Source organism: Micromesistius poutassou, assembly GCF_964030765.1.
Source record: "Micromesistius poutassou genome assembly, chromosome: 13".
NCBI lineage: Eukaryota > Metazoa > Chordata > Actinopteri > Gadiformes > Gadidae > Micromesistius > Micromesistius poutassou.
In genome coordinates this window covers 7,507,334-7,534,560 of record NC_140283.1, presented here as the reverse complement: position 1 = coordinate 7,534,560, position 27,227 = coordinate 7,507,334, and the positions used below count along the sequence as shown (strand labels likewise).

General features: G+C 41.7%; 2 protein-coding genes across 2 annotated transcripts in view; both read right to left on the bottom strand.

Moving 5' to 3' along the window:
* ndrg4 (NDRG family member 4) overlaps positions 1-18,350 on the bottom strand; it is a gene marked incomplete at both ends in the record, with an annotated part of 20,694 nt that extends 2,344 nt beyond the window's left edge. The window contains 6 exon segments of the mRNA XM_084477858.1: positions 130-142; positions 313-422; positions 3,780-3,818; positions 7,884-8,057; positions 8,799-8,889; positions 18,277-18,350. Coding sequence (XP_084333984.1) covers positions 130-142; positions 313-422; positions 3,780-3,818; positions 7,884-8,057; positions 8,799-8,889; positions 18,277-18,350 — 501 coding nt within the window.
* A 6,188-nt stretch (positions 18,351-24,538) lies between these two features.
* On the bottom strand, positions 24,539-26,636 carry gins3 (GINS complex subunit 3). The gene is made up of 3 exons (XM_084477232.1): positions 26,376-26,636; positions 26,044-26,277; positions 24,539-25,266 (listed from the first exon to the last, which is right to left on the bottom strand). The coding sequence occupies exons 1-3, from the start codon at positions 26,544-26,546 to the stop codon at positions 25,036-25,038; spliced, it is 636 nt and encodes a 211-aa protein (XP_084333358.1). The 5' UTR covers positions 26,547-26,636; the 3' UTR covers positions 24,539-25,035.
* Positions 26,637-27,227: the final 591 nt, after the last annotated feature.

Sequence of the window (27,227 nt, the reverse complement as noted above, 5' to 3'; positions counted from 1 at the left end):
AACAAACACAGAGGAAGACATACATAGACCAAACATTCATGGATCATAACCCAAATTCCAGAAGATAACCCTAGAAAATGTTATCATACAAGATTGAATGTCAAGGGCACTAGCTGTAAAATATCTTACATATGTGTCTGTGCTAGCACAGTAAATCCATTCATCACATTTAATAAGTGCAGAAACACCTCTCTGAACAGCTTGACACATCTGTCACACTCACACAAACACACACACACACACACACACACACACACACACACACACACACACACACACACACACACACACACACACACACACACACTCTACTCACGGTTGAGGCCCACATCATGGTAGGTGAGGATAGCAGGCTTGTTTCCTTTCGGTGCCCCGTGGATCACCACATGCAGCATCCCATAAGGGGTCTCAACATCGTGTTCCTGAAACACACAGCAACACACACTTGTTTCACACACCCCTGACGCAGCCTACGGGAGACCATGTGTCTATCCCAGTCCGTTGACACCTGCAGTATTTACAACAAACTTGAGTGTGAGTATGGAGAGTGGAGAATGGAGTCTTGTTTATACAAAAAAGGCGAAAAAAAGGATCAAACTTTTGTTGATTATTACAATTTACTAACTCATGTACTCTAAATGGATAACTACATGAATGCAATTTACTCTGAATTTAATCACATGTTGTAATTGTTTCTAATTTAGTTACAATTTTCAAGATGCACTATAGCCCTTCTAAACACTTGACAAAGAGCTGACAAAAACACTGAGCCTGCTCTGTAGTCAAAATGGAGGTGGTAGATTTGTGTCTACGTATTGATTTGTGAGAAGTGCAAGTACATAGACAGGCCTGAGTAGAGTAGATTTCAGAGGATTATGGGGATATGGTGGGGGGCAGCCTTCATGTTCAGCCAATGACAGGCACATTCTACCCCTTCTCGACTGGGTTTACCGCTAAACCCCAACCCCAGCTTAACTGCTATGAAGAGACGCACTGCCAGCCGTCCACCATGACAGCTTTGTCCACCTGGTACGTCTTTGTTCTCTGGACCTCCTTAAATAAACCTTCAGCGCTATAGCACATCGCTGGGTAATCTGAGACCCTAACCCCTTTGTCTGCATCGGGCGCCCATCATCCCACATGTTATTGTTATTAAAGCTCATGCATGCGGTTCGGAAAGAGAAGTCTAATTTCAGGCAGTGACTTTGTCGCATCCCCTTTGTTTAGGCAGGTTTTCTTTTCAGCTCCACATGACCTGGATGTTGCTGCTGATGGAATAAATAGAAGATAGAATATACTATTAAATAAGGGCCGGGTTCAAAGCTTATGTTTAACATCTACACATGCTATGTGGCCATTATTGTTTTGTCTATACAAACGTATGTAAGTCAGATGTTTTTTTTTTTTTTAATATTTTTTATCTGCAGTACCGATCAAATATTGGCAACACTCTTTCTCTCTACCTCACCCCACTGCAACAAATCCTGTTTTTTCCCAATGTGAAAACGCATAGCTTGTCTCCTTGTTCTCAAGGTTGCAGAGCTATATTTATTTGACACACACCCGTGCCCGCGAATATGCACATCCACGACCACACTGACATACAGACACACACATGCACTATTCCTTTGCACGTGCATGCATGGCCAGACGTCGTCTACTGCGGAGGCAGCTCAGCACATCTGTGTCAGTTGGCCAATATCAAAGCGTGACTCACCAGTATACACAAACCAACATGCAGCTGCAGCAAGCAGCAGCCAAACACATGTTCCTCCGTCAGTGATTGATCATGAAACAAACACTAATATCACATTAAGAATTACAAATTGTTGTTATTCACCATGCAGTGAAACAAATGTTTATCTGGATAAGATTATCTTTTTGTGAACATTATGCATGCACATTCACTTGCTGAATATTCTCGTCAGCAAATAGATACACAACAGCTATTTTTCATTCACAAAAGCACAGATAGACACACACACACACACACACACACACACACACACACACACACACACACACACTGTTGACACCCCTAGGCCCCTGTTCTAATGACTCACCCCATCCCAGCATTCAGGCATCGTGCCAACGTAAGGAGCTAGAGACGGGATACAATGTTGTTGGACTGGGAGACCAGGATCCTGGAGACTGGCTTGCAGAAGGAGGAATGCTGTATTCGATGCTGCACTCTCTTGGTCTGTTTTTCCTCTGCTCTGCTCAAAGCCAGTCTCAGAGTTTTATGATACTGCCCCCCCCCCCCCCCCCCCCCTTCTCCCATCCTCGCACATTTTATATATCACACATTCCTCTTGCATGCTCCAAAATAGAGAGGAATAGGGGGAGGGGGCCGGCTGCAGCTGATTGGCTAAGAATACTCCCGCCCCCGCCTGGTATTGGTCGGGTACCTCCTCTGTGTTCTGGTGCACTCTCCTCAGGACCACTGCCAGTATGGAGAGAGATACATGTTGTTTTCCTCTCTCTGTGCATTTTATTGGTTTCTCATATTCTCTTGCGCTGATAATAAGATCCACATTGTATCAGCTGTCCAAAACTGAAACATTATGCTCTGGTCATTGGTTATTCAAATAACTGAAGATGAGTTAATGTTGTGCTGAAGAAAGTTGAAACTGGCAATCATATTTTAATAGGACTTTCAATGCACAGATGCTGCCCAGAAATAACATGCGTGCTTGCTGCCATGCACACACACACACACACACACACACACACACACACACACACACACACACACACACACACACACACACACACACACATGCATGCACAAACATGCACAAAGGGTGGTGTGCCTATCTGCTGCAGAATTTATTTTGTCATGGCCCTGCTGCTCCCCACATCGTCTCTCTCTTTCTTCTCCTCTATCCTCTAACTCTTTCCTCTTTTCTCTCTCCTGCTGTTGCCTTTTCCCAGATGCCAGCGATCTCAGCATGCAGACTCGCCATAATCTGCCGCTCTCGTCCCGAGGCCCCAGTTGGATTGACCTGTCAGCCTTGTCACCACACGTGGCAGATTAACTTCATCCTTGCCGACGGTACAGCGCCATGTCGAAAACAGAATATCTCTGCCTGCCGGTGTGTTGGTGACAACATGAACTGCCTTCAAACCTGAGCGTCTGCCACGACCTGCTCCCTCTCACCTCACAAACAACCTCACAAACCTCTCTTTCTCTCACTTCTTGATAAAAACTAAGAGAACATTGCACTATAATTTTCTTGACAGCCATTCATCTGATCAACTTCACACTTGGTGGGTGTGTTATTAAGGAGGTGCAGTGTCGACTGCAAAGTTGTTAGGATGAGCGGCTCTTGGCAAAGCTGCAACCAGCGACACTGGAGGCCAAGCAATCGGCCCGTTCCGAACTGGCACGTTTTCAAAGGGCACTGCACTAGTTATAATAATTTGCCGTTTGTTGGCAATTTCTTGAACGTTACCTTATTTCAGCATTGCAGTCTTTTGATCCCCAACAAACCCAAACATCGACCTTGGCTTGCAAACTAGGCCTGTGTACTCATTTGAAATATCCTTTTGTAATGTATGTGGTTACTTCAATATCATGGTGTTCAGCATATTTGAATATTACTTTATGAACATGGTGAGAACTATCAACTGGGAAGTTAAAGCAGAGATTTATGAAAATAAGGTGAGATCGAAAAACAGAAAAAAAGGAGGGTGGGAGAGAGAGAGAGAGCGAGAAAGAGAGAGAGTGAGGGAGACAGAGGAAGGAGTGTGTGTGAGACTGCAAACACAGCTCATACCTTCCAATCTCCGGTAGGGATCAGCTGATCACAGGTCTCCTGCAGGGTGAGAGAGAGCATGTTAAAATTAAGAGAAAACGTGACAAATGACAACAACTAAAAACAGATTAGAGAGAGAGAAGGAGAGAAAGAGAGAAACAGAGGGAGATGAAGAGAGATAGAGACAGCCAGAAAGCAGAAGAGAGAGAGAGAGAGAGAGACAGAGAGAGAGAGAGAGAGAGAGAGAGAGAGTGGGACAGAAAGAGAAAAGAAAGACTATGGAGATTTCAATAGAGGTGTTAGTGCGGGTAAGTGAGAAACAGAGAGAGAGAGAATGTTACAATTAAGAGAAGGAGCAACAAAAGAGAACAATCAAAAATGGATTGAATATTAAATGCACTCCAACATGACATTGGACACATGAGATGGACTGCACAGCCATACATTTAGGGACCAGATGTCCTGATGAGAGTAACTGTGTAAGTCCCCCCTTCTTGGACAGGACCCATTCTCCCAGAGGCATCCGAGCGGCATCATATCACACATCCGGAAACAGCATGGATCAGGATTAGCAATGCTTTTCACGGGGCTCTGGGCTTTCACATAGCCATATACAGTTATACAGTTATACAATTACTGTGTATTTTGCTTAAAGGAATAATAAAGCCTATACTATTTTTGACATTATTTATCAGTGTGTGGTGTCTCTGTTTTCCTTTTACCTCTGTATTTAATATTTATTACTATTCTGTTTTTACAATGTCATGGTGCGAGATGTATTTCTATTTTTATTTCTTATTTCTTAAGCTGTAATCTTGTAAATCGTATAGTTATTTTGGGGCTGAGAGAGAGCCAAGGGCAAAAAGCATTTCATGGCACTTTACAGTACATTATACTAATTGAACATGATGAATAAATACAACTTGAACTTGAACTTGAACATGTTTTAAAACATCTAACATGGATTTCCTATTCATTCTCTGATTTATTTTTTAATAAGTAATATTGAGTAATATTGTTTGATCACTGGGTTTGGTCACTGGCTGTTGACTTTTGTTACCCCTTCTCAGAGGCAACCTTCTGTCAATTGTTACAACTTGTTAAAACGTAATAAAAAAACATAATAACAAACAGATCGGGACAAAGTGAACGGCAAAGAAACAAATGTAATTTTTTGTAGGGATCCTTTCCATAATGATATAATAATCTGTATATATTATTAAATAATCTGAGCCCGGCAAAAACAAGCAATTGTAGAGGATTTACATTAACGGGTGCCATTGCCCAAAAGGATTACATTGCAGCCTGTTTGCCAGTTGCTCACTCAATACTGAACCAATCTCAAAAACCGTTGTCCCCATTAGTCCCTTAGACCCGATAATGATCAGACTATAGGCTCCAATGGATATCCAATGAATTGCTGCCCAACCGGTCAGGGACTGCATGTCCATAGATGCATCAACCATATCTGGGCTCCCTGCTGCCGGGCCAGACCACACCGGCCGTGACCAACAGGCTGTTTCTTAAGCCTGGTAGAGGAAATGGCATGCTGGATTTACGAGGCTGCTGGCCTGGCAAAAATGTCTGTGTCCTCTTACAAATTAACAGATTTCTCACCCAAAAATGGCACAAAATGTAATATGCAGTGATCCTAAGACACATCCCCTGAGTCTCATATGGGGATTGATCTAATATCTGATTCTCATGGTGGATGCTACACATGATATGAAGACATGGAATCTACAGAAATTTAGTTTATCAGTGGCAGAGTGAAATACTACACAAAATGGTCTAATAGGACCAGGGGTGTGTTGTACATCACCAAAAGACATATCTTAACGATGTCAAAGTGTTCTAGGCCCTGGTTTATCTTGAAAGTGTACCTCGTTTGTGCACCAGTGTCTTGTTTGATTTTGTGAAAGCCCTGCAGCAGAGAGGACCAGAGCATTGTTGATCCAGTAGTTACGATAGCAGGGCCTGAGAGTCATTATAACGCATCACCAGCCTCCACAGCTGTGGCTGCTGCTGCAGCAGACTGAAGGCAGGGGAACGCCCTTGTATAATGAGGATGATGATGATGTAGTGTTTATTTTGTTATCTCAACGGACCGTGTACCTGTCTGAAATCTATCCAAGCACACAAGCGCAGTTGTTATTGTCGCTGATAGCAGTTCGGGCAAGTAGAACGATAGCTGTGCAGTAGCATCGAAGCGTCACAGCATGTTTAATGGTGGGTGTGAAAACAAGATGTTCTTTACAGTGTGTACTGGCAATGGTAGCGTTCTCTTGTATCTCTCACATGCAGCAGCACACACCTACACAATATTTTGTTGCGTAGGTCGCACACAACCGATACGCTGCGAACAATGTGCAGTACGGCAGCAGTTATGGAAAATTTGCTGCAGTTATTTTAGGATCTTGGAGGCGTGAAACTGGTACTCTAGCAGGCGAGCGGTGAACACACTCGCTGAACACACTCGCTCGGTCTTTGCTCTACAACCAGACCAAGATGCTCACTTGTGTGGGTGTCCGTAATGTTGTGGATGCAATTCCATAGCAGCAGTACACACCATTCAATAGGAGTTTTGTGTATGAACCCACCAGTGGGAGCCATATTTGAGACTCAAATGTCTTCAAAACAAACAAATGTTGCATTTGATTCTGGATGGTGTGATAGTCAGCATTTTTACAGTTAGATACAAATGTGATATTTGACTATGATTGCCTAAATGCCTCTGGAGATTGGGAACGAAGAGAACAGCAGTTGTAAGTTACAGCAAGTGGTGGCGAAAAGAGGGAGGAGGATATATATGGAAGTGTAAGAGACAGAGAGAGAGAGAAATAGACACAAAAACATATGAACATACAGATATGCCTACAAAGGGAAAGACCAAAAACCAACTTAAACGGTTTGTTGAATGTGAAAATAACATTTTAAACATCTCTTGAAGAATAACTGCAGTTTTCTTTAATACATGTGTGTTAACGAAAACATGTTTCTATTGAAATTGTTTTCGCAACACGTTTAATGAGAACAGCAGGAGAATGTTTGATTTCAATAGTTCTCATCCACTACAGATGATTTTTCAGACTTCAAACAATCCAGCCAGGCTCAAAAGAGTTGGGCTTGCACAAGAGACGGGGCTGCTGGTAAATTTGACACATAAAATGTTGAGCAAGAGATATCCATGGGAAATATTCAGTAGTAAGAGGAAGATAAAGATGAGCTCAGGATGAAGTGGAAAATGGTTAGACAGAAAAATACAAGATAGAGTTAGAATTTGATTAGTAAAACAAAGCTGACAAAGTTGAAGACAAGAATACGTATAGAGTAAACAGGACAAGGACACGCCTAGAGGGAGAGAGGGTTGGATTAGGGTTAGGGTTAGGGTTAGGAGGAGTCAGTACTTCATGCAAAAAGGGATTATGAAGAGAATTTGAAGCTGCCCTGAATTGCTTCAAATCCCAGCTCTTTATCGTAGGGGGGTTAGGGGTTGGTGGGAGGGGTAAGAGTGCTGGTATTTTTCGAATGAATGAAGAGTCCAGTGGCAATTGAAAGGGCAGCGTCATATCCTGTGAATTGCATGCAACGGTTTACTTCCTGTGATAAGGTGTAAGTAATCGGCAACTGGGTTGTAGTGTGATAGTCGGATCAGCAGGTGGCACTGTTTGCTCTTTCTAAATGCATGACTTTAATCATTCCATCCTATTTGTTAAAATGGTAAATAACGTGCAAAATTGTAGATGACCAATCGTGGAACTGCACCTAATTAGCCTAAGGTGAACACTAAATTCAAAGTGACACATCTATGGTATATCTAAAAGGAAAACAAGGCCCGATGGAAGTTAGTTGGGGCCTCCTGTCCTGCATCTCTGGCATTCTGAAACAGGTATAATTTCTATTTTCTTAATGAGACAATTACTTATGTTAAGGGTTCTGTAGGTAAGCCTTTTCCGCATCTCTCGCTTAACAACTCCAATATGTACGGCCTAACCTTTAACAGCTATAGTCACCTGTGGCTGTTCTGTTCTACCACCTTATCCGCTATCTATCCACCGCTGTTGATTTCCCCCTGTGCTCTGCCTCTGCTCTAAACGGTAGTGTTGGCAGCTGTCTGGTAGTTACCCGGTTGACCTCGCCGGTCCGACAGCGGGTCTGGCGGAGCCAGTGCCGCGCGATGACATGCCAGCGGTGAGCTGGCCGACTGTGGGGAGAGGGGGAGTGGGTTTGTGGCACGGGGGCAGCACTGATGTTCGTGCTCGCAACCCCGGACCCCTCCTCTCCTCTATCGGGCTGCGTCTTGACAAACAACAAACATTATCCGTTACATTTTTGAAGGTACAGCGGATCTCGCCCTAGAGATTTCGTCACTGATTACATTTGCATAGTATTTATTTACAATAGACACCATTAGATACAAGAGTCACCCGGAAAATAGTTTGGAACAGAGAATGTTCTATTGTTTAGAAAGGGCTTAGGCCTCAGTCATGAAATACAAATTAGGGGAAAAGAGCCACTCCAGGTTTCACATCGGTAATTTAGTTGTATTTGATTTACATTTATAAATCTGACAAATTTAATTAATAACATTTTTGACAGTACCATTGTTTATATGTCAGTGGTTAGGCATTCATATTCCCAGCTTCTTTGTTTAAATGCCTGGTTGCACTCAGGCATTCAGAAACATCTCTCTTTGCGTTGCTCTGCTATTAATCAAATTTCCCACTTATCTAGATTTCCCCACTTATGCCCATATTTGTCTGGTTTCAAATCAGTCTCTGCTTATATTTTCCGCATGAATGACTCATGTCATCAGCACATTAAAAACATAAAAAAAATAGTTTTGAATTGGTTCATCTCCACGTCTGGCGGGTAAACAAAGCACTTTAATTACACTCTAATTACAAACCATTGACACATGAGGAACATCAAGCATGCTTATCAACCAGTATAATCAGTACACTTTCAACGTAAAGTATAAACAACCTATAAGAATGATGGCGTCTAGCACAGGGTTGAGTAACACATGGGGTGACTGACCACGTCTGAGTCCACTCCTCTTTGTTCAGGAAGCAGGGGTTTCTCCTCGGTGAACAGCTGCTCCTTCATACCCGCCATCCTAGACAGCAACCTGCGATCACCATGGCAACAGACACACGCACACACACACACACACACACACACACACACACACACACACACACATGCACACACGCACACACGCACGCAGACACACATAAAAACCCCACAAGTTTACAATTTATTTCAACATGCACATTGCCTGTGAACTGTGAGCTCCATGCAGAGATGAACACATGTAAGAGAAAGTAAAGGATCCTATGTCTTCAATGTTCTCAGACCCAAAGGACAGATATTTACAGACTGAATGTGTGGCGCTGTACTGGTCCTGTAGGAGTAGCCTACAGAAGGAGTTTTTGGAGGCCGGGAGTTCAGGCTTATGCCAATAAGGTTAGGTGTGGAAGAAAAATAACTGTTATCAATGAGTTGATGTTGAGGTGGGCTCAGCTGTCAGTCAAGGAAAACAGGCCCCCCAATCGTCAGCACCTGCCCTCGAGAATATACACAAACACACACATACTTCAAAATGTATCGATAACATCAATATCTGTTGACTGGTTACTGAGAACAGCATATACTGTAGCTGGGGGCAGGGGTTAAGGCTCAGCAAATTGTATTCCAATGAATAAACAATGAATATAGCCTTATGAATAAACTCATATGTTAATGTGTTTCATATATGCCCATGGCAGTGAACCTGTAGAAACAAAACCATAAAGAGGCAAAACATATTCAGCCAAATATGTCAACCAAAATTGTATTTGGCTTGGTCACCCACAAAATAAATGGCAGAATTGTAACCAAAACAGTCAGGTTTCTGTCCACCAGTGTCATGCCTGTGTCAGCCCCCTCAGTCCATAGCACTGCCCATTAGATCTCCTGATTAACGCCCATGAACTACCCACAGGTGCATTCGTTCCCTCATCAACCCTTCTGTATAAATAGTCTGCCTGTCTTGTCTTTGCTCATTTGTTCGCAAGTTGGTCTTGTGTTCGTCCCTCATTCGTTCCAATCGTTTAGTGTCTGTCACCTGCATATTTCTCGACCTGTGCCCTGCTACCTTCCTGAAGCCTTTGCCTGCCTGTCTCCTGACCCATGCCTGACTGCCCTGACCGTCCTACCGTCTTAACTCTGCATGCCTCCCTGTGTATCGACCAGTCTGTGCATTTCACTTCCGGTTCATGGCCACCCCCTTAGGAATCCATCCCTAGTGCCTGCATGTCACTCCAGAATTCAGTCAACGATGTCTGTGATTGATCATCAATGAAGGGTGACATTTTGGTACTTGTGGAAGAAGGACCTCACCTGACCTTAAGTTACCAGAGGATATTCTACATTATATTAACTTAAGCTTCTAATAACACACACATAGTGCATTGTACAGTAAAACTCAAACATTCCTGTGATAATTATTGCACAGCTCTCTCCCATACTCCCTCATCTGACGTGAATCAATCTTAAAACAAACACACCTTGAGTCACAGCGAGTATACACAAGTTTTACATTCTGAGGTTTAGGATTTCGGCTTGATTTTTGCTTGAAGTGTATAAACAGCGTCAACCTTCCTGCCTATCGCCACTCCCTCTCGCCCTTATTATTTCTTGTTCTCTGATGGTGTGACCTTTCTCAAGAAGCTGGAAAGGTGCCATGGATAAAAAAAGATGCAGAACCACATGCACCTTTGTCCCATCGCATCTCTTCTGCTCTCTCTACCCATCTCTTTCACCTACAGCTCGTGTCGTTCCACCAGCTAGCTCTAAGTGTATTTTGTTACGGCCATTATTTTTGGTCCCACTTTGGTTTTAATGGTTGTTTAATGTCACAGCCTAACAATCAACTTTCTGTCTACTTTCTGTCTCCCTGGCTCTTAAAATATATTTTTTAGTTTACTATAAAGTATTAATTAATTTATTGGCGCTTTGCAAGTTCTCATAGATTTTAATACATCTATAGTATTTCATTACGGCAGCTCTCGCTCTCTTTATTTGGGGGTCAGGGCATGTATTAAAACTACTGAGTGCAGAGCGTGACAACTGATAATTCCTTGTTCCCGCCAACAATTCCCCACAGAAGGTTATCCGGAAGCGTCTCCATCGCTTTGTCCTTTTTCAGGACGCCCTAAATTTCATGAACCCATTTACACTCCACTTAATCCTCCCTCTCATTATTTTACACAAAGTCCTCTGCGTTTTACACAAAGTCCTCTGTGACTCTGCACTTCCGTTTCTCTATCGGATGTACGATAGCTGGATGTGAAAATCAATTTCCACTGCTTTATGCCGGGCTATATTTGGCCTTCTGACGCCAACAACCAAACCACCAGTGAAAGATATACACTGGACCTCTCTTCTCTCTCTCGCAGATGATTTTCAGTTGCTTTGTTTGCTTATACAGCACAAGCTGCTGTTTTATCAAGGAGAGATTGTGTTGCTGCATTCTTATGCAATGAGTAATGAATGCAGGTGAGATGTAGGATGGGGTGAAGCAGATGTGCACACACAAACACATGGGAGAACCCCCCCCCCCCACACACACACACACACACAATCACCCATTGAACTGATCTGTGGGTCTATCTTTGCATGTCAGCATGTTTTGTTTTCACATATGCATGTCTTCCGCATCGGGGTGAAACCTAATGAATAGCTGTTTCTTTGAGACTTTCTCAGTGTGCACGGGATGCATGGGACAGGCACTGTAATCCAACATGATCTCCAAGCTAAAAGAAAGCTTGTCAATGCGACCCAAAACGACGCATATGAGTGTTTCACCCGAAACATCTGTTCTTAGCCGTTGTTAGCTATATGGATGTGGACAACCCTGTGACATTGCTTCATTACCAAGGTTGGAATTACATTTAAAAGGAATATAGGCTACCAGTCACAAAGGAGAAAGAAAAGGGTTGTCACATTGAAATGGTTGCTCAAGCTCACCAAACTGTCCACTCATTTATCAACATGAACCTCAATTAGTGTGATTGGATGACCATAATTGTAGGTCATGTTGAACGTTTCTTTTTGTTAACACCCGAATGGTGCATTGCTTTAAACGTTGCATTCTCTTTTCCTTTCATAAAGGAAAGGATGCTAAAATTGATAAGAAAGGAATTATTGAAGCACCTTTCCTTCGCATTTAGAGAATTTGAACAGCTCTTATCATGACCTTATTTGAAACATCTGGAATTCTGCTTAGAAACCCGAATAATTATTTATTTATTAGGGGGGTTAGCCCCTTGAGATGTACCATCTTGTTTTCGAGGGGGTAATAAGAATAAGATTAATAATTAATAAGAATGTTTCTGAGATTGTCTCTCTGCGCATCACTGTTTATTCATATCTAGCTTAGTCTAAAGTCATTTTAGTCCACCAGTATAATGTTTCCATCCTTCAGGCTTTCTTTCATATAAATGAGACAACAGCTCAATGCCTTGAATTATATAAAAGTGACCAGATGTCTCTATCTTACTCTCAAGTCATTCTGTGCCCCCTTGATTTGTGTGTTGTTCCTTTACGTCTTCTGATGACCCCTCGTTGAGTGATTGCATCACTTCCTGTTGGGCTAGTGCCACTAAATTGATGATGCTGCATTTACTTAAGGCCCTCTTTCATTAGAAACTCCCACTCTCAAGTGTCCTTGACCCCTACATCACCTTCTAATAACATCACTTACTGTAGAGCTACGACCCCTGTGTTGATATTTTTAATGCCCACTTATCAAACAAAACAGACTCCGGTATTTTAGCGTGTCCTCGACCTCTAGGTAACCTGCTAATTGCATCACTTGTTGTAGGGCTACCACACTTGTTGCTAATTTTCATCTGCCTTACTTAATTGATTGCATTTATGCTTAAAAAAACGTTAAGGTGCTATACATTTGTCAGGATTATCTTGTTAAACAAAATGTATATTCAAATTAACCATAGCAATGGTACGGTACTGTTCCTTAAGAAATGTTATCAAAACTAATTTGAATTCTGAAACTATAAAGTATTTCAATTTCCACTCAGAATAAAAGGAATATCAGCTTTTTTTTTTCACAGACAGACACTTGACAATTGCTTGACGTATTGCTGATATGCACAGTTAAGGTTGGAGAACAGGCTGCTGTATACATTTTTCAGGAGGTGAGAGATAATTTGCCAACCTTTTGACTTTACCTCCACCTTTCACCAAGAGGTTGAGCGAGTCAAACAGAAAGAACCACCATTAGCTACGACTTTAAATGTATAACACAAAAAGTAAGAGTGGTTTGCTGGAGAGAACTAATTCAATATATTTTCTCACACAAAGAGAGGACCATCACCCCTCTCCTTCTCCTTCTCTCCATTTCTCTCTTCTTCACCTGCTTTCAAGTTCTGCCCAGAAATGGTTGCCATGACAACTCCCAGCAGTGTCGCCAGCCTGGGTTATTTCTGTTTGCGCTCTCACATTCACTCTTGGTTCTTCGTGCTCTCCGACTTTTAATGACGATGTACTTCTAAGTACACTTAAGATTACTCAAAAGTGCCATTAAATAGCTTTTTAAGATCCATATATACAGATGTTCTGATCTTAAACGACAAGATAGGTTCATTTGTTGGAATAGTGGTATTCTACTCAATTGTGCTAACATTTTATGACTGATGATGATGATTTGGGACTGGTTGTGTTAATTAGTCTAGTTCCGGGCCACTGGTCCAGGGTTGGTTAAGGGGACAGTAGACTGTCATATGGCAGAAATGGATGCTTCCTGTAAAACATATGAAATCAATAGAGCAGTCATGTGGACTGGTAGTAGCTGAGCAGAAATCTATGCCTGGAAACCAAACAGGGAGGGAGGGGGGTGGGAGAGAGAGAGAGAGGTATGGAGAGATAACATATAAAGATATTTGTTGGTTGTTCTCGGACTGGAGTGGTAAAGCTAACTTTAGTCTGCGCTTATATTGACCCCAGACCACAGTACTCATGAAACATATGAAGGGGATAGCAATCCACTAATAGAATGTAATAGAATATGAATCGCCTTTCATAAAAAACGAAAACCCCATATTATAAAATGTAATTAAAAGTGTGAGCTAAAGTGTGAGCTAATTCCTCTCTGGGGACAAAGCGATGAGTGAAAGGGTGGAAGATTTCTCATGCTGGCTTGCCTGTCTTCCTATGGCTCAGGCCAACCTGATAACCAGTTCATCGCTTCTCTTTTCCTCATGCGTACTCTCTGCAGTCATTGGCTTAACTGCCCAACTTCTTTTTTTACAACCTCCATCCTATGACTTAATGTGCTATTATGGGCGGCATGGGGCCCAGGAGGTAGAGCAGGTTGCCTGGTAACCAGAAGGTTGGTAGTTTGATCCCTGTCTCCTCCTAGCTTATTGTCAGGGTGTCCCTGAGCATGACATGAAGAGTGGGCTGTTGCCTTGCATGGTTGACACTGCCGTCTGTGTCTGAATGTGTAAATGTTAGGCAATACTGGTTAGAAAAGCAATATGAATGCAGTCCATATTATTATGATACTGCTCTAGCAATAAATATAACCTGCTTGTATTTTGATCAAAAGCTTGTCTGATGTGAAACATAATGCTGCAAAACATAATATATATGCAAGTAAGTAAGTAAGTTCTCCATCATGCGGCATCTAGGGTAAGTCTCTCCCCCTCTCCCCTTTCTTACTTTGCTTGTGGGAGTTTCAGCAGTAGTTGAAGGGCCACAAAGGAAAACAATTACAAAGAAGCAAACACAAACGTGTGCTTTAAACAGAATGCTTTTGGATTTAATAGCTGTGTCCAAGTTCTTCAAAAGACTTCCCAGAACTTCAGACAGAGCTAAATGATCAGAGATCAGAGCTATATTAGTCTCTCAGCGTTTGATGCGGAAGAAAATTAATTATTAATCACTGTTGAATCTTTAGACGGGTATTTTGTGCTTCCAAAGTTGCTCAGAGATATTCTAGGGAGATGTTAACATTAAATATTAAACAGAACCTCAACTAAAATTGTGTCTTTGGCAGTTCATCTCTTCTTGTGAGATGGCCGGTGCTTTGTCAGAATTGTTGCAAGCAAATTTGTGTTTCTGTGAACGTCGGACGAAAACCTCTGTGCCTCCAAACATAGCCGATTCTTATATCTCAGTCACCTCCTGTGGATTGAGGATCAAAGCCTGTAGCCGTCTGCGGTGGTGGGTGTAGTGTGTTCTAAGGACAGGCCTGGTAGACTGTGAATGAAGGCATTGTTGAGCTGTGTGTATCATGAAAGATTTCGGTGCGGATTAGTGGTGGGAAGGAAATGAAAGAATACTGAGGTGTTAAAGGGCACGACAGCGTTGGGCGGGTATCCCACAGGCTAATGCAAACATCCACAAATGGACACCAGCAAATTCTTCTCGAGTGGCACTCGAATGGCATCACACCCGTGCACATACACTGTCAACCCCTCTCCCCCAACCCTCACACACACACACACACACACACACACACACACACACACACACACACACACACCACCACCACCACACATGCACACAAGATTACATATTTCCATGTTTATTAATTTAGTCGTAAATTATCACAATTACAGTTTCCAAAGGGGACAACATCCAAACTCTAACTAAATCAAAGGAAATAAAACCAGAATAAGTATAATGTATGTATGTATGTATATGTATGTAACTAGAGTGTCAACTAAATTAAGTATAGTGAAAGTGAAGCATTGTGTGTAAAAAATAACAAAGGTGAATCTGGTGGAAGGTGAAAAGGTGTTAAATGGCAGAGGGTAGACAGAAGACCTGTGGGGCTATCCTGTTACTAGCAGACACACCAGCCTCCAACTTGTCAATGGAAAGGAAAAAGACATGGAATCAGTAAGCATAAGGTAACCTACACCCACACCTATAAACCTTAAATACTTCAATAAGAAAGGTTAATTGTGTGTTATGGCATATCTTCAGGATTAAACTAAATAAGGGAGTAGGTACCAGGTAGTGTTAATAAATCTTTGAAAAACAACACTTATTACTTTGAAGAGTTGCTTCGAGGATTGTGATCTTAAGATTGGCGCTACCGTTTTTTTTTATCATTTAGTTTTTTATATATATACAGTATATATACAGACATTATACACACCAAATGTATTGCACAATTTCAATGCACTAAGAACTGTATTCATTCAATACAATTCAAAAGCAGTCATTGCACTGGATTTCATCTAATTTCAGGATATCAGATGAACCAAATCACCTTCTCATCCTCACGGCTGATCTGATTGGCCCACGCGGAACGCCCTGGTCGGATGGTCCTGTGACCATATTGAAACACCAAGAGAGCTGTTCTCCCAGAAGGGCCGACAAGGTTGCTTTTGGAGCAGGACCAGAGGGGCAGATGGAGAGCCCGCGTGGGGCCCCCAAAGGGAACACTGCTGATAGAGGGTGACATTTGCCAAGTGTCCTGCCTTAACGGAAAGGCCATTCAGATGTGAACACAACAAGGCTCAGTTGAGACAGTGCTATCAATGCAGGCTTAGGGAACAGGACTGGAACAAGGTTTGGGTTAAATACCATTTGAGATAGAAACAAAACTTTAAACCCTACAAGCTATTGTCTCTAGAATGACCTGACATTATAATTGCTTACATTAAAGGCAATTAATTTATATATATTTACATATATGATGCATTCCATTTGAATATCCACAGAGAAGCATGGGCCAATCATATTCAATAACAATATTTCAACAACCAAGCACCTAGTCCTTTTAATTGGTTATCCCCTCTTCTCTGACACCTCACAGTATCCATTCTGTGTTCCAACATGTACACCCTGTAATATCCTTACCTTACCTTACGGGCAAACACACTTTTGTTTTTTATCACATAATCAATGCCACTGGCACACAGTTTAATACAAAAACTAGAATAAACATATGCAATGTCAGATTGAGACACTGTCATTGGCGATTATGTTGGAAAAATGTAATCCATTGAATGGGATTCAACGAATTGCGATGAGGTTCAATCCAACACCATGATTAAAACACTGTCTACATGGCGTGGGTGCTTAGTGGAGAAAGAACATCAGGGGCACACTTAGATTCCTACAACAAACAGAGACGGGGGATTCATGCAGAGAACATGCGGTTCTATCTGATACACAGACCAACAGCCAGACGCTGTGGTGGCTGGCATCTTCAAAGAAGATCGATGACAGCAGCAGCAGGAACCCATTGCACACATTGTCAATAAACAATGTATATAGGTTTGCAAATGTGTGTGAGTGTGTGTGTGTATGTGTTTGTTGGTTTGTGTGTATATGTGACTGACAAATAAAAATGATAAAGATGAGTACATTTGACACCATGCTCAATATTTTCATCATCATCGTCATCATCATCACCATCATCCGTTTGGCCAATGAAGACAAGAAAGGATCTACGAATCAACCAATTGTTCCACGTCAGTCTGGATCCTATGTTTCCTCCCACAGCTCATGAGTCACCCATGATAAGTGGACCAAAATTGTGAAATTTTGCACAATGAAAAGCTGTAGTTAAAAATATTGTACTTATTGCATCAGAAACTGCACTGGGACCAACTTGGTGACTATTATATTAGTCACCCACAATGAAGGAGTACTAATAATCATAATTGAAATGTTAGGTCCTGAGAGTAGCGTTTTGCAATCAGCCTGATTTCAATGATGCCTCTCCTGATCTTCAACACATGATTCAGACTCCAGATTTCCTTCAGCCTATTATACTGCCCACCACCAGCCCACAATCAGAGAGGGGGTGTCTGTTCCCTGAAGGCGTGAGAAAGGGGGGCTCGTTGGTCTACTTCTCAATGAGAATATAGCTAAAAGTGATGGACAACAAGACATCTGAAACCTACTTTAAGTAGTTATTAAGGTTTATCAAGGTGTGCATTGAGAATCATAATATGATGTTCCACCAAATCGATTACGTTTTCGACTCCTTCAAGCTGATTTAATGGGTGGAGTCTACCCTCCTGGTGAGAGTACACATTGGTAGCCAAATGGTAGACCAATCACCGCACACTTATGTGTCCAAGGCAGTGACCACTTACCTAACACTCACATTAAGCAATGGTGCATGGTGTCTGATCTACGGCAGTCTTAAAAGTCTGTCGGTCTCTTTCCGAGACAGACCCTATGAGCTGACTTTGTGATATATGTTAATTCATTCACTTTTTGACATTTTTCGGGACGAGATATTTGTTAGGTTGGGTATGCATACATCCCTCTGGGATACTTTTAGACACTGTTATCCATCACTTTAAACTCTGGCTGACTCACAGGATGGAGTGATGGACGAAGATGCCATGTGTACATATGCAGTATATCTCTACACATAACCATACATAACCGGAGGCCGGATAGACAGGCGTTCTACACAACGGGGTATGTGGTATGGTAGGCCGGCTGTGGTCGCTGTGTTCTCAGCGGTCCTACGTACATGGACTGCAGGAGGCTCTGGGGAACCGTACAGCCGGCCTTGGGAGGGAAGTTCCAAAACAATCCAGGTCCCATCTAGCGGCGGGTATAGAGGTACAAGAGACAAGATCCGCCGTACTGCCGTTGGTGCATTGCAGGTGCAAAAGGGAGTCATAAAAAAGATTGCACAGGATTACAGGAAAGCTTCCATGCATTTACTGTACACAGCAGATGACTCTGTACTTATTCTGTACATTCAGTGAATGCGGCAGTTAAACACCGTGTAGCGGACAATATCATAATGTGTGCGCTTGAGACAAAAGATGAGTTGTATTCCTCTATCTGAATGCTAGTACGATAAAGACATTGCTTTGCAATACAGTTATGAGACTACTTATTGCTGTAATGTTGCTGACCAGGCAAGCAACTTCCGTTTAGCATGTAGCCAGTTTAGCATTCATGTATTGCTCGTTGTAGATCTATTTATATTCTCCCAAATTTGCATCCGTAGGAAAGATTAACTCAGATTTGATTACCTGCTCATGTATCCAAGATTAATGGTACTGCCATAAAAATGGCTCATACTTTTGGATTAGTTTGGTTATCAAATAGTTTTTGGCATCCGGAAAACATAATATTACATGAAAGACGATGACGTCTGTATTAAGAAGTTATCACAAGAGATACATTAAGATATTGACTTACAAACACATTGTATGTGGATGTATGCTGTTATCAAGAAAATAACACTTTGGTACCAGGATTTCCTCGTCTTTGTTCAAGGTTAGAAGGTTATCTTCCCAAACAGGTGAAAATCATTAAAAGCCAACCAGTTCAAGTAGTAAACCCCAGAGATCTGGGGTCATACTGATGACTGATAGCTACCAGTTTCACTCATACATAAAGATTCATTACACCAGAAACATTTGGCTTCAAGACACAACAACATGCAATGTCAACATTATTATGCAAACAAAATTGCTTGAAAATTCCCAAATGTATATTACGTGCATAGTCAGAGATTGACTGTGTGCTCCAACATCTTAGATGCAGCAAGTGGATGCAAATGCAAAAAGTCTCCAAGACAAACAGAGCTAGCATATTTATAACAAACTTGCTATCACCTAGTTCCACAACCCAGGTCTGCTGCACAACCAAACATGCCCTGCCATTCAACGTGACTCATGTGATCACTAACAGAGCAATACATGGCACAGCAGCAGATACACAAAGGACAAAATGAATGGTTATACTCACAATGCAATTATTCTATGAGCAGAAAAGAATATGTTCTTAAGGAGACGTCCAGGTTAATAGATCAACAGTCCACAATGCATGGACTTATTGCGTTCTTCCAGCCTCTCCTGTAGTTTCAGGGAAATGAGGGATAGTGCTGCTGTCCAGTGTTTAGCACACCTCCTTTGTGAAGACATGGAATAAGCTAGACGGGCCAAAATCCCTCTGTGACGCCAATGCAGAGGCTGGCAGAAGGGCAATAGGAGGATGGTGCGGGGTGGGGTGGGGGGGAGAGCTTAACGTGCACCGTACTTTATTTACTCTCCTGCAGTAGTCACACCTCCCAAATCCTCCAGTCATTTGACATGCTTAGTGCTAAATCATAATTTCTGGGATTAAACATCCCTTTTGGTCTTTTTTTGGAGCTCTGAAAGATTGATTAATTCTAACACTCTGGTGGACTTTGAGTGCGACAAAGCGGCAATCACTTTAGAAGAATCATCAGACCTAAAGTGATTCGGATCACCATTGGAGAAATAGCACACACAAAACAGAGGCTTTACCTTCTTCACTGAGGGTCAGAACTCCTTTTTTCCTGCTGTCTGAGTTCAGGCTTTTGGTCTCCTCCGTGTCCTTGCGTCCCTTTAGGCTGTTGTGGTCGAAGGCTGTTGAGTGTCACAGATGATGTGTCTGTAAGTGTGTGTTACACAGAGACAGATACAGCCCCACTCTCGCTCGCCTTCTCTCTCCCTCTCTCTCCCTCCCCTTCTTGAAATAAACAGAAAGCACGTGGCATCACCAATGATGCAGCACACTGTAGATCAGAGAGCAGAGCGGATAGGAGGAGAGGGGGACAGAGGAGAGGAGGAGAGGGGGAGAGGGGGAGAGAAGGGGTGAGGAGAAAAGAGTAGGAGAGGGGAGAGGGGCAAATATAAGATGTAAATTGAATGGAAGACAAAAAAAAGTAAATAGAATGAACATTTTGAAAAATGTGGATATTCTTTCTCTGAAGAGGACTGTCAGGGTGTTTGAGAGAATACAGACATGCCTCTACAAGGGCTTGTGCCAAAAGCAATCATCTTAGCTTTAGAAAGCATCATCACAGCAAGAACATACACCCAAAATAGGAGATAATCCTTTCATATCTCATTCCAATATAGTTCATGTATTCATCTTCACACTTACACAGGCGCCAGTTGACTATTATTATATGTGTATATTTACATGTAGTCTTTTCATACGTAATATAAGCTTCACATGGTGCCAATGTGCATCTGTTTCATTTCTATCTCCATTTTTGGCAAGTGGTTGGTTTCAGAGCTTTATCCAGTGTATCGTTGTATCCCTGTGATGTTCCCAGTATGTGTCTGGCTGCGTCTTTTCCATCTTTATTCTGGGGAACAAATGACCTAGTTAGCAAAGTATACCGACTGCCTGAAGCCCCAGCTTCAAAAAGGGGAGAATGATAGCAAGATTTTTGATAAATGCATAGTTTTTGATTATCTTTAAGTAGTATTAGCTGCTACTGTATTATTAATGATTTGATACGCTCTCGCTCTCTCTTTCTCTCCACATGGTAACATGATAAGATGCCAGCAAATCTGAGAGCAGACTGCTGCAAAATATCAGATTGGTTTTAACCAGTGTGACTTTGTTGATGGATTTTTCATGTTCAATATAATTTCACTGAAGAGCAGATGTCTTTTTGCTGCTGAAAGCCTGGCAGAACCAAAGCTAGGTGTCACCATGTTTGACAATGCAAAGACATTTGCACAATCATTCATAACAGAAATGTATAATAACCAACTGATTAGCAACGTGATGAATAAGATCTCTTGTGTAGTACATTGGTACATTGGGACATTGTGTGTTACTTATTGATACGTATATGTATATAGATCGGATGATGAGATCACAATATTGAATATTGAAAACCCCCTAATGAGTGAACATGCATGAAGGCTGTTATGGCTCGCTGGTCTTGTTGGAACAATGAATGCTAGCTCTGCATATCAACAAACCCTGCAAAGGTTTTAGTTAAATAAAGACAATGAAAAACATCTTGTGAGAGTGCATATTTGTAACCGTTGTGTTTGCATGTTGTGCTTGTTGAGTTTGAAAATGTTTGCTTCTGTTTCCATGATAATGTTTCAATATTTCAATAAGTAGACACCACTCCACTCACTTGGAAATATGCTGATATCATCTGTTATGGTTGTTATTGCATTATTCTTCACCCTTCTTCACTTATTCACGCACATGTGCACCCTGAGCTCATGAGTCCATGTCATGTCAATCTTTCACCAGTGACATCACATGTCTAAGCTGTCAAATGTGTCCATCCCAATCAGAAACAGTGAAGCACTTCTAGTTTTATAAGTGCAGAAGTCAAAGTAGGTTACTGTAAAAATGTATTGAATACATACTAATAGCAGTAATAATTATGACAAAACTGTTTTGGTGACACAATAAGGAATATAAACAAGATTCCACTGAAGTTTTTCACAGGACCACCAATAGGATAAGAAGCAGTTGGCAGGCCTTACGAAAAACACATTCAGCTGGTCAAAAGCCAAAACCGTTAGCAACCGAACACAACATCCCGTGATTGGTCAGTCTGGTCTAATAGTCCTTTGTGGTGATTGGCAGAGCCCCCTGCCAGCCTGCCTCCATGGGGACCACTGTGTGCCCACTGCCAACAGAGAGCCATCCAGGGAGACACACACACACACACACTTTTTTAAACAGAAGATAAGTACTATAATATGCTGGGACTTAAGGAATTAATCCAGTTACCAACTAAGAAAAAGTTTAACCCCATACACAAAACCAATAAATAATTATCACAAAACTTTTCAATATGTTTTTATGCTGTAAGAAATTGAATGGGTGTACAGCGACTCTCAACAATGTTGTTGAAATACCTAAACCGCAGTCACATTGTCAGACACATATCAGTCCCCTCTGGATAGCTGTCTATTTTCTGCCTCACTTGTCTGCCTGTCTCTTACTAAGAATAGTGTAAAATAGGCCCTCTTTAGTAGCTGAGAAAATATCATACACTGCCTATCGAACAACACAGACCCCTACTACATCGTTTTATCTGTAGTTTTGACGATAAATCTATATAGGTAACGTCTAACATTAAGATTACAATAATGAATCATTAATTACCATTAGTTAATGTAGTAATAACCATTAAAAAACAACTAACTATCAGTTCATTAACTGTTAACAAATCTAGTAATCATTTACTAATGTCTTATTTACTAATACTAAGTTTGATTGTGTGAAAGAGAAATACATAGAGCAAGAGAGAGAGAGAGAGAGAGAGAGAGAGAGAGAGAGAGAGAGAGAGAGAGAGAGAGAGAGAGAGAGAGAGAGAGAGAGAGGCTGTCTAGAAGTAGATGGGACCACAGAATGATGTTGTGAGACATAAAGCCTCTGGCGCTTCTCAACATTTCATAGTATACACAATTGGGTACCTAAGAAATACCAAATGTCACAGACTCTTTGAGGAGAAGGAAGCCAGAGGCTGCATTTAGTGTCTAGTGTGTGCTCCCTGGTTTCTTGCCCTCTGCCTTGCTCTGTACTGCGACACAGGGCTCAGCTAGCCACTCTGCTCTCCAGAGTCTCCTCCACAGCAGCCCTGCAAAGGATGATATTTAAAAGTGTGTCACATTTATGGCTACAGTTGCTTCCAATAACCTGGACACCGAACACCAGCACTGGTGTATGTTTGGGGTTAGCCATAAATGGTCTCCTCCATAAGGCAAACAGATCTAGCATCTCTCTGGCTTTACTGATTGGGGAGATGCTTTCAGGGCAACTTGATTTCCAAATGTTCAAATACAATTAACCCCAAATACTGAAAAGATGCTCCATTAAACCCATGAAGGAGACAGCAATAATGTCATAGCAATGACAATTTTAAATTGACAACACTTTTAATAAAGCCCAGATATATACACACTATATTTTAGCAACATTTTTTAAATATATATTTTATCAATTCTCTAAGCCTTGAATGTGATCTGACTGATGAAGTGAACCAGTACCTTCAGTTTTTGACTGTGTTAAATACACAGAGAGAATAGAAACAACACACTCTCAGACATCAGACACTCACTTTCTGAAGGTATGTTTCAAACATTTATGGATGCTTTGAGCAAAAGCCATGGCTTGGATAAAGCAACCAAGGTTGCCAGAAAACATGAGCTTTCAGTCTTTCAAATCCTTCCCAATATTTTACTTTAATCATGAAGACAGGGGAAAATAAAGAGACAGAGCCTATACACACTCATATATACAGCGCAATATGTGTCCCTCAGTGAAATCACTGCCTTCTATCTGACACAGAAAGTGATGAATCAGGATCGATCCAGCAAAGCCCAAGGCCATAGCAATACATTTCCATCCACCAAAACAAGCTGTCTATATATGACCCAGATTCATCAGTTCATTTAACAGCAAGGCCTTGTCACATCAAACTAACTGCAATGTTTTACAGTATCCAGCCACTGGAGCTGTCACTCCTGTTCCGTTGATGGGTTTTGTGTGTGGTCTGGCAACCTCAAACTTTGGAATTCTCTGAGACTACTTCACATTCTCGGACAAGGAGCTTTAGTGCTGAGGTCATCAAGAAGAGACACAGCTTCGCCCTTGTGCATAATAGAGCACAGATGGTAGTCCTCATGGAACACACACGCACACACACACGTACAATGGCTGAATGTCACCTCTGGATGGTGTGACGTTCGTTATCAGGACCTAAATGCCATCACACCCACACAGGCAGTGGAAGGGCCAGGCAGACTAGAGACAACATGACGTTTCTAAAGCTTTAATTGAAGGGCTATGGCTGCAGCACAGCACACTGATCTGTTTACAAGAGTTTGATAAAGAGCCGGCCTCACCAAGGTGGTGAAGTGGTGGCTCACCCTTGTTACAATCGATGGGACAGAAAGCCCAAATCAGCTCTTTCTCAATGGGGAAAAGGGACGAATGCATTTGAATAGAGTACAACTGTGGACACATTTACAAAATAACATTGTTTAATTCTAAAGCACACATTTCATTACAGAGGCAAACAGTATTATTAATTTTTGAACAATAAAACATGTCAAATAAAAAACTATTTACAGAATCTTAGCAAGAGATTGTAGAACGGCCGGAGCGGAGTTGGTTGGCAGCTCACATTCCATCAGGCACATTAAAGGTATTTCAACTACTCCTTGATTATTACTTTCTCAATAATTGAACATGGCAGACAAATTCTAGGTTAACGGGCATTGTATAATTATTTATGTTGTATGCCAACATTATGTTTCAGAATGCTACCAAAGTGACAAAGTATTCCTGAATGTGGGAAAACATAGAGCATGGTATATCTATAATATAAGGTCAATCATTGTCCTTATATCTCCATTACCAAAAGGTCAACCTTTGCCCTGCTCAATGTATTGCTCTGCCAATGCATCACTTTCTGCATCACAACACTTTCAACCAATGCGGGAACTTTGAGCTGCCCGAGGGGAAAAGGCATTCAGGCTTGTAGGTCAGTCATTTTGCGCTTGCGGTAGTTCAGAACCAGCGTGGAGGCAGTTAGGTGTGAGGCCTTGCCCTTCTCCCAGCCCTGGAAGCTGTTGAGGCCCCCCTGGCCCATCTTGAACAGCCCCCTCTCCAGACTGTCCAGCCGGTCCACCAGTGCCGACGTGTCCTCGTTGTAGGCGTTCTGCGATGAGTCCATTGTTCGCCGAAAACGACCAATAAATGTCTGTCGGGGAAGCAATGCAGATGATGATGCAGGTGAAATAGGGACTGAATCCATTTATTACCAAACACCTTATGGGGGTGAAAGGGAAGAAATACTTGCTGGAGGAGACGATAAATCCCAGAATCACACAAGAGATGAAAGAACATTTTAACAAAAGAGCAGCCAACCGTGACGTGATTAGAACCTGTACATGGTAACTAATTGAGGCATCTCGTTACTGACAGTTTGACGGAAAAATAGCACCATCTACTGGGCATTTATAACTACACTGGCGCTGTCTGTTTTTCGAGTAGATGCCTAACTGATGTTACGAGATTCAGTCACTCTGGAGATTATCCTAGCTTAAAAAGTACCATTCCAACGTATCATACAATGCGATTAAGTTCCCATATCTATGTAAAATAATCCTCAGAGGCAAGAGAGATTGAAAGCAAAACTTAACTCAAAAGCTCTTCTAAAGTTTAGTTTATTTGAGCCCAAAAATGTCTGAGCCCTCCCAGGATTTCTGAGGCAAAAATATATATTTTTTGCTAAACAGCACATTAAAACATGTCACAGCAGTCATTTGCACATGTGAACATGTGCAAAGTTCAAGATTTGGAGTGAGCTGAAGGTAAGCACTTGTATCAATATTATTATAAGCAGAATAAATTGTCAACATTACTTAGGGGAATAATCCTACATAAACTTACTCAATATGATAGCTTTTAATAAAAGCAATAGGGAAGTAATAACGTTGTTTCAGCATTAACGATACAATTTGTGTATTCCATTTACCTGCAGCAATGCCTGTGCAATTTCTGGGTTCTCCGGACTATCAAAGTGCAGCATCTGGGACCCCAGACCATAGTAGTAAGGGCCCATCTTGTGAAGGTCCACCACCGTGGGGTCAGCGTTAAACACTGTCCTCCAGCCTTCCCGGTACACTTTAGGTAGCTCGATGGAGACCACTCGCCTCTTCCTCTCATACAAGCCCTTTGCCAGCCACAGTGGGAGCTCCATCTTAGTGCCCTGGGTGAAGGATAATGGAAAACGTCTTTATTTAAGCCACCCAGGCCCCTTGTCGGTGGCCAGCCAGATCAATAATAAGTCACGATAGATATACACACCTCTTGTATGTCTTGGGAATCTGTCGATTTTTCTAGAAATCCAAGTCGTGGAAAGAGGCACTCTGTCCGACTGGGCAACCTTTCATGTGACAGCAAAATGTCATCTAGAGAAAGCAAATTCTCTTCCATTCCAACACCGGGTGGTACTGGGAGATAAGACTGCGAATCCATTTGTTATTCAATACAACCAAGAAGCCACTATAAATCAATGTTTTAGTGCTTTAATGTTGACAAAGCTCATACACTTCGTTCAGCGCCTACGACTCCCATTGAATCTTATATCTTCCGTGTTGTTTTGGCGCGGGATCATTCTGGCCAATCCGGGGGCGGCTCCACTGCGAAGTCTTGATCAATCGAATCCGATAGCCATCGACGGATTTTTTGTTCTGTAATGTAATGTTAATCTTGTGATAAAATGACACGGAGAGCTACAGCTAGCTTATTCATGTTTTTACAGTCTATGGTGGATTTGGCAAAAATATAGCAAATATTTGATTCTACTATTGCAGTAAACATTTCAACCATCAGAGGTCACAATATCCCCATCAAATATCTTCTGGAGTCCACTTGTAGGCCTATCGTCTACTAGTCATTCGATATCGCAGACCTTTAAACGATGATGAGCTCATATGATGATAACATTTCTATAAAAGGAAAATAATAAATATGATCCATGCTTAAGCTGCTGTATGTGAATTAGCTGATAGGCCTACCCTTAATGTCAAAGGGTCTTCCAGTGTTTTCGCTCGATAGCATAGCCTATATTCAAATATTTTGTGTGGGCATGGGCAACAGAATTATAATGAGTCACTTTACATATTTTAACATTTTTAATATTATATATTACATCAT